Source organism: Lithobates pipiens, unplaced genomic scaffold (genome assembly GCF_037356315.1).
Source record: "Lithobates pipiens isolate NorthernLeopardFrog02 unplaced genomic scaffold, aLitPip1_a1.2 Scaffold_18, whole genome shotgun sequence".
NCBI classification, from domain to species: domain Eukaryota; kingdom Metazoa; phylum Chordata; class Amphibia; order Anura; family Ranidae; genus Lithobates; species Lithobates pipiens.
The window spans coordinates 593,536,509-593,553,034 of record NW_027507758.1 but is presented as its reverse complement, the minus strand read 5'-3'; the positions used below and the strand labels follow the sequence as shown (position 1 = coordinate 593,553,034).

The following is a 16,526-nucleotide window of genomic DNA, read 5'->3' as shown; positions in this document are numbered from 1 at the left end:
TCACTGCTTCATAAACTTCATATTCATAAACGGACACCTATGTGTGGTAGAAAACTAACCCTGCACATAACCCTGAACACATCACTGTGAAACATGGTGGTGGCAGCATCATGTTGTGGGGATGCTTTTCTTCAGCGGGACAGGGAAGCTGATCAGAGTTGATGGGAGGATGGATGGAGCCAAATATAGGGCAATCTTAGAAGAAAATCTGTTATGCCGCGTACACACGATCAGACTATCCGGCGGACTTAGTCTGGCGGACAAACCGCCGTAAAGTCTGCCGGACTGTCCGAACGAGCGAACCTGCCCACACACGTGACTTTTCTGGCGGACTAGGCCCGCCGGACTATCCGCCGTACGTTTGAAATGAATGGACTTGCCCACATACACAGAGGAAAGTCCGTTAATTTTGAGCGTGGCTCCAGGTAGCCGGGACCAGCGAAGGAAGCGTCGCTGGCCCCGTCACCTGGTATGGTCTTAAAGGGGAAGCCCTATGCCGAAAAAACGGCGTGGGGGTCCCCCCCTAGGTCCATATCAGACCCTTATCTGAGCACGCAACCCGGCTGGTCAGGAAAGGGGGTGGGGACGAGCGAGCGGCCCCCCTCCTGAGCCATACCAGGCCTTGTGCCCTCAACATGGGGGGGTGCCAAAGCACCTTGTCCCCATGTTGATGAGGACAAGGGCCTCTTCCCGACAACCCTGTCCATTGGTTGTCGGGGTCTGCGGGCGGGGGGCTTATCGGAATCCGTGAGCCCCCTTTAATAAGGGGGCTCCCGGATCCCGGCCCCCATCCTATGTAAATGAGTATGGGGTACAATGTACCCCTACCCATTCACCTGTGAAAAAAATTTAAATAAAACACAACACACAAGGGTTAAAAATATTTTATTGCACGGCTCCGGGGGTCTTCTTCCATCTTCGGGGGTCTTCTTGCCGGACTCCTCCGCTATCTTCTGCTAGCTCTTTTACTAGCGGAGGAGCCTGGCTTTCTTCTTCATCGCCGCCCTCTTCTTCCGACTTCGGGGGTCTTGTCCCCCTCTTCGGTTCTTCTTGCCAGGCCTCAGCGCCTTCTTCTAGCTCTTTTACAAGCGGTGGCCCGGTCTTCTAACACTGCTTTAGCCACTGTCTTCGTCGTCGCCGCCTTCTGTTCTTCTCTTCTTTTCTTCTTGAGCTGTTGACTCGTCGCTGTCTCTGGCCACAATGACTGGGACGCGGCGTGCAGCGACTTATATAGGGACATCGCCGGGTGATGTCCCCGCCCATGATGATGTCACAGTCCCAGAGGACACCCGGCGATGTCATCCAGAACTACAATGGAATGGTTTTTGAACACAAATGTGTTCATGACCCAGTCAAAGTCCAGACCTAAATCCAATTGAGAATCTGTGGCAAGACTTGAGAATTGCTGTTTACAGACGCTCTCCATCCAATCTGACAGAGTGTGAGCTATTTTGCAAAGAAGAATGGGCAAAAATGTCACTCTCTAGATTTACAAAGCTGGTAGAGACATTCCCAAAAAGACTTGAAGCTGTAATTGAAGCCGAAGGAAGTTCTACAGGGGGGGCTGAATACAAATGCACACCACACTTTTGACATATTTATTTGTAAAAACTTTTGAAAACCATTTATCATTTTCCTTCTACGTCACAATTATGTCCTAGTTGGTGTTGGTCATTATCAAGGGGTATGAACACTTTTTCAAGGCACTGTAAGTATGCACAATCTTCACATTGGCATAATCTTTAACCACTTCAGCCCTAGAAGGATTTACTCCCTTCCTGACCAGAGCACTTTTTGCAATTCGGCACTGTGTCGCTTTAACTGACAATTGCGTGGTCGTGCGATGTTGTACCCAAACAAAATGGATTTTTCCCACAAATAGAGCTTTCTTTTGATGGTATTTGGTCACCTCTGAGGTTTTTATTTTTGGCGCTTTAAACAAAAAAAAGGAGTGTACATTTTGAAAAAAAAACGCATTATTTTTTACTTTTTGCTATAATAAATATCCCCAAAAAATATATATAAAAAATTTTTTTCCTCAGTTTAGGCCGATACATATTCGACATATTTTTGGTAAAAAAAAAAAAATCGCAATAAGCGTTTATTGATTGGTTTGCGCAAAAGTTATAGTGTCTACAAAATAGGGGATAGATTTATGGCATTTTTTTTTTACTAGTAATGGTGGCGATCAGCGTTTTTTTGTCATGACTGCGACATTATGGCGGACACATCGGACAATTTTTACACATTTTTGGGACCATTGGCATTAATACAGCGATCAATGCTATAAAATTACATTGATTACTGTAAAAATGTCACTGGTAGTGAAGGGGTTAACCGTTAGGGGGGAGGGGTTAAGTGTGTCCTGGGGCGTGTTTCTAACTGTCTGGGGGGTGGGCTAGCAGTGACGCAACACTGATCGCTGCTCCCGATGGCAAAACGGGGAGATGCTGTGTTTACATCGGCATCTCCTCGTTCTTCAGCTCCGTGGGTCCTGTAGGCACGGTCACGGAGCTTGCGGCAGGTGCACGCGCGCGCATGGCGAGAAATTAAAAGTAATGTTCGGGTACGTTACTTTGCCCAGCCGTGCCATTCGTATAAATATAAGAGCCGGTCGGCATGTGGTTAAAAAAGATGATGGGGTATCTTTAAAAACTGTTTATTTACATATACAGCATATATTGTGAAATAATTTTCCCTTTAGATTAACAGGTATCTAAGGAGAGTGCATATTATAACCAAAGGAGGAGAGGAGATAAAGTTCACTGAAGGAAAAGTTTCACCCAGGTTTGACCTAATAAACATCGTCTTTGCACCTAATAAATCTTTATCACTGGTTAAAGTTGGATATTTCCACAATGATGCAGAAGAATTTAAATTTAAAATGAATAGGAAAATGATCCAGTGGCATCCCGGGTTCTCCAAGGTATCTAGAAAAGTGCTTTTCAACCTTTTTCAGTCAAGGCAACCTTTAGAATTGTGAACAATCCCGAGGCACGCAAGTCTGACTCACTTTTTTGCGTGTTCATGCACGTCACATTATTTAATGAGTGCAAATGTACACGCATTTGCTAGATGCGTGGGGATATTACAAAATATTGGCGCCCATGTGCAACTGCAAAAAGCAGCACATTTTTGTGTGGTACAGGAAAACATGCGATTTTGCACGTTACTTCACTGTACCTGGTGTGAAGAAGCCCTCAAATGTAGTCCGTGTGACTGCAGTCCAGTGATCTTAGACTGTAACTCTTATTCCTCCAAGTTCCGCCTTCCAGGACAAATCCCCCCAGCACACAATCCCCCCCCCCAAATTCCTTCTCCTAGCACAAACCCCCCTAATCCCCCCTCCTAGCACAAACCCCCCAAATCCCCCCTCTTATCGCAACCTCTCCCCCAAATGCCTGCTCCTAGCACAAACCCCCACCCCAAATCCCCCCTCTTAGCACAACCCCCCAAATCCTTCTCCTAGCACAAATGTGGCTTGTGCCCTCTTCCTCCCTCTCCTCCTCTTCCTCCCTCCACCCTCACCCGCAATTTCTGCTGTCTGTATAGGAGCAGTGCGGGGAGGAGATAGGGACAGTAGTGAAATCCTGCACATAAGGCCCCTTTCACACTGGGGCGGTTATCAGGCGTTACAGCGCTAAAAATAGCGCCTGTGTAGCGCCTGAAAAAAACCGACCCCTTTCACTCCAGTGTGAAAGCCGGAGGGCTTTCACACTGGAGCGGTGCGCTGGCAGGACAGTGAAAAAAGTCCTGCTAGCCGCATCTTTGGAGCGGTGAAGGAGCGGTGTATTCACCGCTCCTAAACCGCTCCTACCCATTGAAATCAATGGGACAGCGCGGCAATACCGCCGGCAAAGCGCCGCTGCAGCGGCGCTTTGCGGGCAGTTTTAACCCTTTTTCGGCCGCTAGCGGGGGTTAAAACCACCCCGCTAGCACCCGCAGACCGCCGCTAAAACGACGGTAAAGCGCCGCTAAAAATAGCGGCGCTTTACCGCCGACGCCCGCACCACCCCAGTGTGAAAGGGGCCTTAGGATAAGAGTGCTACTTTGTGTTAACTCCCATGTTTTGCGACTTTGCAAGGAGAGAGAGCACAGCCCACCCGGCTCTCTCCTCCTCCTCCCTGCAGATACAGTATGTCAGCCTTTCTCATCCTTTTCAACACAGAGGAACCCTTGAAATAGTTCTTCTATCTCAGGGAACCCCTGTTAAAAATTAGAAATCTGCATCTCGTGATACATTAGTGTGATGGTCAGTGGGAAGAATGGTCCTTACACTTGTGGTCCTTGGGAAGAATTACCTCCTTACAGATAGTTATTTTATGCAATGTTGCCTCAATAAGTCAGTATCATGGATAGGGTTAGGTACCATCATCCTATAATTGTATAGTGAACAGATACAGATAGTTAAAAAGATCAATGGTGTCGGTGGGAACTTATCTGAGAGGCAGAAATTTTCCAATGCTGAAGGAACCCCTAGCAACCTCTGGAGGAACCCTAGGGTTCCACAGAACCCTGGTTGAGAATCACTGCAGTATGCGAATAGCTATGTGAACTATTGCTGGCAAAGCAGAAAGCTGTAGTGCCACCTGACATGTCCTTAACAACCAATGATGTCATCAGTTGGTAGGATGTGGGTGGATGACCAGCACAGCTTTCTACTTTGTCAGCAATGGTTCACATAGCTGTTCATTTAGTATACATAGCCACAGGGAGGGGGAGGAGGAGAGAGCTGTGCAGGCTTTGCTCTCACTCTCCTTGCGGAGTCACAGTGCACGGGAGTTAACACAAAGTGGTCAAGGCACCCATGAGGACTCTTTGCGGCACCCTGGTTGAAAAATTCTGATCTAGAACATGAATCACACTGAAAAAGTTTATAATGATAGGATACAAAAAGCAACAACATAAAATGAACCAGATAGTAAACATGATAAATATAACATGCCACATACAGTAGGGTAGGAGGCTAAGAGACACACCGTGGCATATATACAGGATATATATTTTCATTAACTAAGTTGATCATTTATTTCCTTTTCTCATTATGAAGAATGCACCAGGAGGAACAAAAAAGTAAACCTCTTTTGTTGCAATAGAAGTGCTTCTGCTAGATAGATTAAAGGTGGATAACAGAAAAAAAGAAACAAAAAAAAGCACTTTAAGAATAGCAGGATACCATCAGAAGTGATAACTCACTGGGACTCTGCTCACTCTATGTCAGAAACCATGAATCAGACTGAGATAGAAGTACAGTCAAATCACACTTGTTTAATAATAATAATAAAAAAAGGTAAACAGAGTAAATGTAGTCAAAACATAGCTAGAGTCCAGGAACCAAAATGGATATTCAGACAATCCAAAATGTCAGGGACCCAGAGGACAGCATAGTAGAACAGCAAACAGGATCTAGAGCCAGAAGGAATGTCAGCCAAGCAAGTCTTTAACAGGAACACAGGAGAGCATTTCTAGAGATGTGACCAAGGTGAAGCAGAAATCATCTGGACTGGACGGCTTAAGTAGGAAGCACTGACAAGAAGAAGATATCATCAACAAGTGAGTCACTGTGGAGAGATAGGAGCTTAGCAATTAGCTGACAGCTGAGCAGCCAGTTCAGAGAAGGAAGGGCTGAGCCCAGCCCTGATAGTACCCCCTCAATGACCATTGCCCCTCGGAGGACCACCAGGCTTGAGGGGAAAAATGTCTATGGAAATCACGGAGGAGGACAGGGGCATGTACGTCTGAGGATGAGACCCAAGAGCGTTCCTCCAGACCTTACTTTTTCCAATGCACCAGGTACTGTATGTGCCCACGGAACTTATGGGAGTCAACAATGGACTGTACTTCATACTCTTCATGGTTCTCAACCTGTACAGGGTGAGGACGAGGCAACGAGGTGGTAAAGCGGTTTCAGACCAAAGGTTTTAATAAGGAGACATGAAATACATTTGAGATATGCATATTAGAAGGAAGGTCTAATGCATAAGCCATTGAGTTAATCCTGTGAAGAATACCGAAAAAGGTGCGAACTTCAGAGAGGGAACACGAAGTCGGAGGTTGCGAGATGACTGCCAGACCATGTCCCAAACCTGGTAGGAAGGCACAGGCAGGCGTCTGCGGTCAGCATGGAGTCTGTACATATCATTAGCATGTTACAAAGCCTCCTGGACATGTGCCCAAGTGGAACGAAGGCCACAGAGATGCTCCTCTAATGCAGGAATACTCTGCGGAACAAATGAGTCAGGCAACATGGAAGGTTGGAAACCATAGTTCACCATAAATGGGGACAATCGGGAAGCAGAATTCAAGGCACTATTGTGAGTGAACTCTGCCCATGCTAAGAGGTCTGACCAGTTGTTATGATGGTCAGAAATATAGCAATGTAGGAATTGCTCCAAGGACTGATTGGCTATTTCTGCGACCCCATTAGACTGCAGGAGATACGCAGAGGAGAAAGCAAGCTGAATTCCCAACTGTGCACAAAAGGCTCGCCAGAACCAGGACACAAACTGACTACCCCTGTCCGAGACAATCACTTTGGGTAGCCCATGTCAGCAAAACATGTCCTGAGCAAAAAAGGAAGCCAGTTCCTTAGAAGTGGGCAACTTCTTAAGTGGAATACAATGAGACATTTTCGAGAACCGCCATAAGGATAACTGTGTTGTCTTGGGAGATGGGTAACTCCTCAATGAATTCCATAGACTGGTGGGTCCAGGGCCTCTCTTTGTTGGGTATGGGTTGTAGGAGGCCCACTGGAAGGTGTCGTGGAGTCTCACTCTCAGCACACACGGAACAGGCAGCTACGAAGGCAATCACATCAGCCTGTAGACTAGGCCACCAGGATTGTTGGGAAATGGCCCAAAAGAGTTGATTCTTCCCAGCATGGCCAGCAGTCTTGGTAGAATGGTAAGTTTGGAGCATGGCAGTATGGAGACTTTCTGGGACAAAGCAGCGGTCACAAGCTTTCTCAGGAGGAGCATGGACCTGAGCAACAAGAATTTTGTCACCCAAAGGAGAAGTGAGACTTGTGCAAACTGTAGCCAGAATATGATCAGGAGGAACCACAGGAACCTGAACAGACTCCATCTGGAAGTGGAGGAAAACTGTCGTGACAAAGCGTCAGCCCTTACATTGTTAGGACTGGGTAAGAATGAGACAATGTAATTGAAACTAGACAAGAAAACAGCCCGTCGCTCCCTTCTGGGAGAGAGGCATTTAGCCTCAGACAAGAATGTGAGATTCTTTTGGTCAGTAAGAATGAGAACTGGCACAGTGGTACCTTTTAGATGTCTCCATTCTTTTAGGGCTAAAATGATCGCTAACAGCTCTATGTCACCAATCTTGTAATTGCACTTCGCAGGTGAAAATTTCTTGAAAAAGTAGCCACAAGGATGCAAAGCGATCTCAGAGGTAGGGTATTGAGACAGAAGGGCACCAACTCCAGTCTCAAAAGCATCTTCTGAATTCATGGCCTTCGACTACTGTCAGAAACCATGAATCAGACTGAGACAGAAGTATAGTCAAATCACACTTGTTTAATAATAATAAAAAAAAGGTAAACAGAGTAAAAGTAGTCAAACCATAGCCAGAGTTCAGGAATCGAAACGGATAGTCAGACAAGCCAAAACATCAGGGAGCCAGAGAACAGAGTAGTAGAACAGCAAGCAGGATCTGGAGCCAGAAAGAATGTCAGCCAAGCAAGTCTTTAACAGGAACACAGGGAAAGCGTCTCTAGAAATGTGACCAAGGTGAAGGCAGAGATCATCTGGACTGAACGGCTTAAGTAGGCAGGACTGATGAGCAGGATATATCAACATGTGAGTCACTGTGGAGGGATAGGAGCTGGCAATTGTCTGAAAGCTAAGAGCGCCAGCTCAGAGAAGAAAGGGCCAAGCCCAGCCCTGACACTCTACTCCAGACTCTGACTCCTCTTTTCTCTGTTTTCCATCCTCTCTCTCCCTTTTTTCATCTCTCACATCCAACCATCTGCAAAAAGTCCAGTACTAATCCCATCATCTATCATTGTGAATCACAATGAACACTGATTCAGTTGGCTCAAAAATGATGATCGATGCCAATGATTTTCTCCCAATGAACTATCATTGCAGCTTACAGCTCTCTGTCTAGCTGCTGAATACAGTGGGGCCAAGTCCATTTTGGTCAATGACCTCAGCCAGTATAACCAGTCCTTTATTTTACAGTCAGCCAGGGAATCCCCTAGTTGACAATTGAATGGGGATGTGTTATATGTTGTTAGAACACAGATGCCCACCAGTATCCTAGCAACTACTGAGAGCTCTGAGTAAGAAACTGTCACATTTAGAAAAGGGTATTAATACCACCACTAAATCAATGACTGCAACACATCCAGAGGTTCAGTTTGGCAAGACCTCGTGCCTAGTCAAGTGCACAGTACTGTGCAAAAGTTTTAGGCAGGTGTGAAGAAATGCTGTAAAGTAAGAAGGCTTTCAAAATATTATTTATTTTTATAAATTTATTTTTAACAATTTACAAAACCCAAAGTGAGCACATCAATATTTGGTACGACTATCCTTGAATGAATGAATGAATGAAATACTTGTATAGCGCACAATGCGAACTGAATCGCCTCTAGGCGCTGTGGCGAGCTTTGATCATCTGCTAAAAGAGGAAGGTCTTGAGTTTTTTCCTAAAATCCAGGTGATTTTCTTCCTGGTGGATGTTGATTGGTAGAGCATTCCATAGCCGAGGCCCTTGGACAGCAAATCTCCGATCACCCTTGGATTTATACCGGGCTTTGGGCACGAGGAGGAGGTTTTTGTTGGCTGATCGAAGACTGCGGTTTGGTGTGTAATGATTTATTTTCTCCATTAGGTATTGCGAAGCTTCTCTATGCACGCATTTGTGGGTGAGGCACAGGGTCTTGAACGTGATCCGATTTTTTACGGTTAGCCAATGTAAGCTCCTCAGTGAAGGAGAGATGGATTCCCAGGGTTTTTTTCCTGTTATTAGCCTTGCCGCCGTGTTTTGGATCAGTTGTAATCACGCAAGTTGATATTGTGGTAATCCTATGTAAAGCGAGTTTGCGTAGTCCAGTCGTGAATTAATGATTGTTCCAACTACCACTGCTTTGTCATTCTTTGGGATAAAAGGGATGAGTCTGCGAAGCATGCGCAGCAAATGGTGAGATCGACTGACTACAGATCCTATTTGCGCATCCATTGACATTTGTGCGTCTAAAATAACCCTCGAGACTCTTCGCTTTGGTCTTTGGGGAGATAGTCTGCCCAAAGACGGTTAGTGGAGACCAGGAGGTTTTGGTTGCGGGCTTATGATTTGGGTGTAAGATAAGAAGCTCTGTCTTTGATTCGTTCAGCTGGAGGTAGTTGGTGGTCATCCAGTCCTCTATTGATTTGAGGCAATTTTCAAGTTGTTGTTGGTGATCTTTCTTTCCATTGATCCGGAAATAAAGTTGCGTGTCGTCAGCGTAAGAGTGGAAGCAGAGATCTGAGCATCTGATGATTTGAAGGAATGGGCGAATGTAAATGTTGAAGAGAACGGATGACAACGGAGAGCCTTGAGGGACTCCGCAGGTGACTGCCTGAGTTTCGGAGAGGAATTTTCCTAGTTTCACTGTCTGTGACCGATTTCCTAGGAAGGACGCGAACCATTGGAGATCTATGTCTTGGACTCCGGCTACTTCTGTGAGGCGGACGAGTAGAGTATTGTGATCTACTGTATCAAACGCTGCACTTAGGTCTAGCAGTACGAGGAGACACGGCTCTCCGTCATCTGCTGCTTCGAGGGCGTCATCCCAAATCTTGAGGAGAGCTGTATCGGTTCCATGACCCGGGCGGAAGCCTGATTGCAGCGGGTCCAGGAGTTTGTGAGTATCCAGGTGAAGTTGTAGCTGATGTACTACAGCTTTCTCCATGATCTTAGAAATGGTGTTGAGGCTTGTAATTGGCCTACGGTTGTTTGGATCCTGAGGGTCCAGGTTTGGTTTCTTGAGTAGAGGTTTGACGATGCCTTGTTTGAGGATGCTGGGAACAATCCCTTCGTGGAATGATCGGTTTATGAGGTGGGTTATGGTTGGAGCCATGATGTCGGAGCATTCTTTCAGTAGTTTTGTGGGGATGATGTCAATAGGTGAGGTACTGTCACGCAGTTTATTAATGATGTTTTTTGCAGTGTCTACGGTAATTGGGGATAGTGAAAATTTTGGCGGTTGCGGTATGTTGGTGTAGACATCCTCTTTATGTATTTGCTGGCTGAGGTTGGATGTTTTTTTCTGACAAATTGTTTCCCTGATGGTTTTGACTTTATCGATGAAAAAATCCGACAGTTTGTCACAGTAATTCTTCAACTTCAAACCAGCAACAATTCACTTTCACAACCACTTGCACACTTTGTACACGTGCACAAAGTCAGGGATTTCGTAGGATTAGAATCAGGGGTATGATTAACCAATTATATCAAGCAGTGGCTAATGATCATCAATTTTGTATGTATGAAACAGAAAGAACCGCGTAGGAGGCTTAAAACTGGTTAAGGAACAGCCACACTCTGCTACTAAGGTATGGTTGCAGAGGACAGTTTCATGTCACAGGTTATACACTATGGCAAGACTGAGCACAGCAACAACACATAAGGTAGTTATATTGTGTCACCAAGGTCTCTTCCGTGCAATATTTTCAAAGTAGACTGAGGTTTCAAGATGTGCTGTTCAAGCTCTTTTGAAGAAGCACAAAGAAACTGGCGATGTTGAGGATTGTAAATGTAGTGGTTGGCCAAAGAAACGTAATACAGCAGATGAGAGAATGAAAGACGCATCATGATTACAACCCTTCAACATCAGAAAATGTTCAGCAGTGCCATCAGCACAAAACTAGCAGAAACCAGTGGGACCCAGATACACCTACCTCCTGTCTCCGGAGGAGTCTAGAAAGAAGTGGTGTTCATGGAAGAATTATGGCAAAAAAAGCCATACCTCTGACATGGAAACAAGGCTAAGCAACTCAACTATGCATAAAAACATAGGACCTGGTGCAGAAAATGGCAGCAGGTTCTCTGAACTGATAAGTCAAAATATTTGGCTGTAGTGGCAGGGAGTTTTTTCACAGAATAGCTGGAGAGAGGTAGAATAACGAGTGTCTATATGCAACAATGAAGCATTGTGGAGGTTCCCTCCAAATTTGGGGCTGCATTTTACCATAGGTTATGGTGATGCCCTAAACTCCACCGCTACTGGCATGGGATTGTATCTATGATTAACAACCTCTTTGGGACCAGGTTGTCTCCAGATACACGTGGATGACTTTTGAGCATCCCAGATGATTCCGACAGCTCAGGTGACATCATGGTACCAATAATAAGGAGCCTATTTCAGGCCCATAAGCTTATAACAAAAATAGGTATCCCCATATCCACCAGCAATAATGGAATGGGAAACACAAATAAGGGAAATCTTAATTAAAGAAAACAATGTCTTTTTACATAGAAGTTGTATAGGGAAAATTGAAAAGATATGGGGAAGGTGGTCTAAAATTTTGGATGGATGACGAGTTGGGAGTAGATATTTCTATGACCAATAGGGAGAGAGAAGGGGGGGGGGAAACTTTGTGGTTTATATTTTAGGTGTTTTTTTTGGGGGGGGGGTCTGTGTGTTATGTATTTTTAATATATATATGGGTTGTATGTTGTGTGTATTGTTTGTGTATAAAAGCTATAAAAAGAGGATCTGTTTTAATCTGTGCAGAAAATGGCAGCAGGTTCTCTGAACTGATAAGTCAAAATATTTGGCTGTAGTGGCAGGGAGTTTTTTCACAGAATAGCTGGAGAGAGGTAGAATAACGAGTGTCTATATGCAACAATGAAGCATTGTGGAGGTTCCCTCCAAATTTGGGGCTGCATTTTACCATAGGTTATGGTGATGCCCTAAACTCCACCGCTACTGGCATGGGATTGTATCTATGATTAACAACCTCTTTGGGACCAGGTTGTCTCCAGATACACGTGGATGACTTTTGAGCATCCCAGATGATTCCGACAGCTCAGGTGACATCATGGTACCAATAATAAGGAGCCTATTTCAGGCCCATAAGCTTAAACAAAAATAGGTATCCCCATATCCACCAGCAATAATGGAATGGGAAACACAAATAAGGGAAATCTTAATTAAAGAAAACAATGTCTTTTTACATAGAAGTTGTATAGGGAAAATTGAAAAGATATGGGGAAGGTGGTCTAAAATTTTGGATGGATGACGAGTTGGGAGTAGATATTTCTATGACCAATAGGGAGAGAGAAGGGGGGGGGGAAACTTTGTGGTTTATATTTTAGGTGTTTTTTTTGGGGGGGGGGGGGGTCTGTGTGTTATGTATTTTTAATATATATATGGGTTGTATGTTGTGTGTATTGTTTGTGTATAAAAGCTATAAAAAGAGGATCTGTTTTAAAAAAAAAAATGTTGAGAAATAGAGGCAGTTACTAATAGTGATGGATGAACTTCCGACGGCCAAAAGTTTGCGAACCGCAAAGTTCGCGGTGGGCCCCATTGACTTTAATGGCAGGCGAACCTTAAAAACCTACAGGTCATATTGTCAGCCAAAAATTACTTACTAGATGTGCACACATAGTCCCACCACATGGACACTGACATAACAAAAGTATTAAGTGAATCTGGGATCAGCAACAACAAGCATTCTTATTTTATCTGTGAAATTTTGACAATTCAGGAGCGCATGAAGGCCATGGAGGAGAGGAAAGGTCAGGGCAGGCTATGAAGATGGTGCAGGAGATGATCACCCGATCCGTGATAGAGAGCACTGACACCAGCACAGTGATAGAGAGCACTGACACCAGCACCGAGATAGAGAGCACTGACACCACACCAGCACTGTGATAGAGAGCACTGACACCAGCACTGTGATAGAGAGCACTGACACCAGCACCGTGATAGAGAGCACTGACACCAGCACCATGATAGAGAGCACCAGCACCATGATAGAGACTGTCCCTCAGTGCCTACACTGATAAAAGACAGCTGCAGAATTGGGCAGCAGTCAAATATAATATTCTTTCTATATTTGATAGGGTTGATTAGGGTTGTACACGTATACTAATATATTTATATTAGTATACGTGTACAACCCTATATACTGTACACCTATACCAGTCCTTAAAAGGACCTTTGTGGACCTAATAGTAGTAGCTAGTGATTAAACTAACTGTCCCTGCTCCACACAGCATCCTGTCCCTACACTGACAAAAGACAGCTGCAGAATCAGTCAGCAGTGCACTCAGCAATCACCAGCACAGCAGTGCACCAGAACCCTATATACTGTACACCTATAACAGTCCTTAAAAGGACCTTTGTGGACCTAGTAGCTAGTGATTTGCAGACTGTCCCTCAGTCCCTACACTGATAAAAGACAGCTGCAGAATCGGGCAGCAGTCAAGTATAATATTCTTTCTATATTTGAAACAAAGTAGATTATATGTGTACAACCCTATATACTGTACACCTATACCAGTCCTTAAAAGGACCTTTGTGGACCTAGTAGCTAGTGATTTGCAGACTGTCCCTCAGTCCCTACACTGATAAAAGACAGCTTCAGAATCGGGCAGCAATCAGCAGCATAGCAGTCAGCAGCGGTGCACCACAACCCTATATATTGTACACCTATACCAGTCCTTAAAAGGACCTTTGTGGACTTAGTAGCTAGTGATTTGCAGACTGTCCCTCAGTCTATACACTGTCAAAAGACAGCTGCAGAATCGGGCAGCAGTGCACTCAGCAATCACCAGCACCCTATATACTGTACACCTATACCAGTCCTTAAAAGGACCTTTGTGGACCTAATAGTAATAGCTAGTGATTAAACTGACTGTCCCTGCTCCACACAGCGTCCTGTCCCTACACTGACAAAATACAGTTGCAGAATCAGTCAGCAGTGCACTCAGCAATCACCAGCACAGCAGTGCACCAGAACCCTATATACTGTACACCTATACCAGTCCTTAAAAGGACCTTTGTGGACCTAGTAGCTAGTGATTTGCAGACTGTCCCTCAGTCCCTACACTGATAAAAGACATCTGCAGTCCTTAACCACTTCAGCCCTGGACCATTTTGCTGGCCAAAGACCAGACAACTTTTTGCGATTCAGTCCTTTTTTTCCCACAAATAGAGCTTTCTTTTGGTGGTATTTGATCACCCCTGTGGTTTTTATTTTTTGCGCTATAAACAAAAATAGAGAGACAATTTTGAAAAAAATGCATTATTATACTGTACACCTATACCAGTCCTTAAAAGGACCTTTGTGGACCTAATAGTAATAGCTAGTGATTAGACTGTCCCTGCTCCACACAGCGTCCTGTCCCTACACTGACAAAAGACAGCTGCAGAATCAGTAGTCAGCAGTGCACTCAGCAATCACCAGCACAGCAGTGCACCAGAACCCTATATACTGTACACCTATACAAGTCCTTAAAAGGACTTTTGTGGACCTAATAGCTAGTGATTTGTGTCACCACAGTCCCTCCCTGCTCCACACAGCGTCCTGTCCCTACACTGACATAAGACAGAATGTAAAATGGCCACCAGATCAGGTCTATTTATAAGGTGGGGGAATGTCCAATTGTCCATGTGCTGTAATGTCTCAATTGGCTGTCCTGTACCACATGATAGATGTGTCATCATGAGTCAAAGTTCTTTCACAATGTAAACGCATATGTCCGCTGGGCGAACAGCGCCAGAAGTCCGCCGGTTTGGCCAATTGCGAACACGCAAAATTGGCCGCAAACCAACCGGCGGGCGAACCGCAAGGCCATCTCTAGTTACTAACCAATCATGCCATACCATCAGGGAGGTGGGTGATTGGCCCCAAATTTATTATGCAGCAGGAGAATGACCCCAAACATAAAACTATTGTCATGAAGAGGAACTATCTTCAGCGTAAGGAAGAACAAGGAGTCCTGGTGGGAAATGGTCTCAACATCATGGAGTCTGGGATCACATGAAGAGACAAATATTTGAGGCACCCTACATCCACAGAAGATCTGTGCTTAGTTGTATAATATGTTTGTATAATATGTTTGCCGAGTTCCTTCAAAACCTTAGTGCCTAGAAGAACTGATGCTGAATTGAAGGCAAAGGGTGGTCACACCAAATGTTGATTTAATTCAATTTGATTTGCATTTCTCTTCTGTTCATTTACTTTCCATTTTGTTAATTGATAAAAATAAACTATTAACATTTCTAGTTCTGAAAGCATTCTTCATTAAAAGCATTTTTTCACATCTGCCTAAAACTTTTGCACAGTAGTGTATGTTTGTTTTTTATGCCAGCACAGAAGTAGATTTGTTTTTTTGAGTGCTTTGCGCACTAAAAAGGGGTTCTTTCATAATTAAAGTGGTTGTAAAGGCTAAAGATTTTTAACACATTTTTTGCGCATTTGGGGCATTTTTTATGCATTCGGGGCTGCTCTGTGTAAAATCATTGCACAGAGAAGGTAAGTATGACATGTTTGTTAATAAAAAAACTGAGCCTTTAAGATCACTTCAAAGAAGCACCAAATAACCAAACTAACCTTGCATTTTCACTATTTTTACAAGATGGCAACATGATAAAGTAAGATATTAATTTGTAAAGTTGAATTTCCCTTTAGACCCCACATTTTTGGTGCTCTGAGAGCTGTCTTCCTGGATACCAAAAACATTTGCAGGAAGGAAGACCACCCTGCTGCCATTACTGTGTGCCCTGTCCGGAGAACGAGATCACCGATAAATATGGTTGGTGCTCCATATTCTTCATTCACATTTTCTCTAGCTATAGGCACTTCTATAATGAAAGAATGCATATGATTACAACACTTACTTGTATAGGCTCTTCAGCTTCGTCTTATAAGAGATATTTTAGGTGGAAGTACATATTTTTCACAAGAAAGTTGTCAGGAAAAAGGGACAATTGCAGCTATGATGAGCCATGAACCCTTTATAGGAAGCGATGATGCTGACCATCTGTGTCAGTAAAAAGTTTGATCACCAAATCTTGGGCAATTTCACCCTTTTTGTCTCTCTTACTGTATATGTGTGTTCTTGTATTCGGGGGATTTTAATCTTTAATCTAATTTATTATTTATCTAATTTTGGTTTGTGATGGATTTGAGGACAGCAGTCATTTTTTGCTGATCTCCCATCCATAGCAAATCACTTTTTTTTCCTTTGAAAAAACTAGTGTAGTTTTGTTTTTGGAGGTAGATTTTGGGAGTTTTCATTTAATTTGGAGGACTAGTGTTTTTTTTCTTATTTTTTTTTTTAACCATAGATGTTTATTGAGTTTCATAGTATACGGTACAAGGTATGCAACAGGTAGTGCAACATGTCATTTGTACATAATGAGAACAACAGCAGAACAGATAGAAAGATGAGAAAAAAATAAATAAATAAATAAAAAAAAGAGAGGAGCTCAGGGTATACACAGTATCATACATATGCAGGCTTCATATGGCATAGTGGGAGACGTCCTCAGTGGGAGGTTGAACCCGTCA

At 44.0% G+C, this 16,526-nt stretch overlaps 1 protein-coding gene across 1 annotated transcript in view; it reads left to right on the top strand.

The window, feature by feature from the left end:
• Nucleotides 1-16,526, top strand: part of LOC143986802 (vomeronasal type-2 receptor 26-like) — a 185,186-nt gene that overhangs the window by 107,148 nt on the left and 61,512 nt on the right. The window contains exons 5-6 of the mRNA XM_077485209.1: nucleotides 2,705-2,926; nucleotides 15,645-15,768. Coding sequence (XP_077341335.1) covers nucleotides 2,705-2,926; nucleotides 15,645-15,768 — 346 coding nt within the window. The remainder of the gene's footprint in view (nucleotides 1-2,704; nucleotides 2,927-15,644; nucleotides 15,769-16,526) is intronic.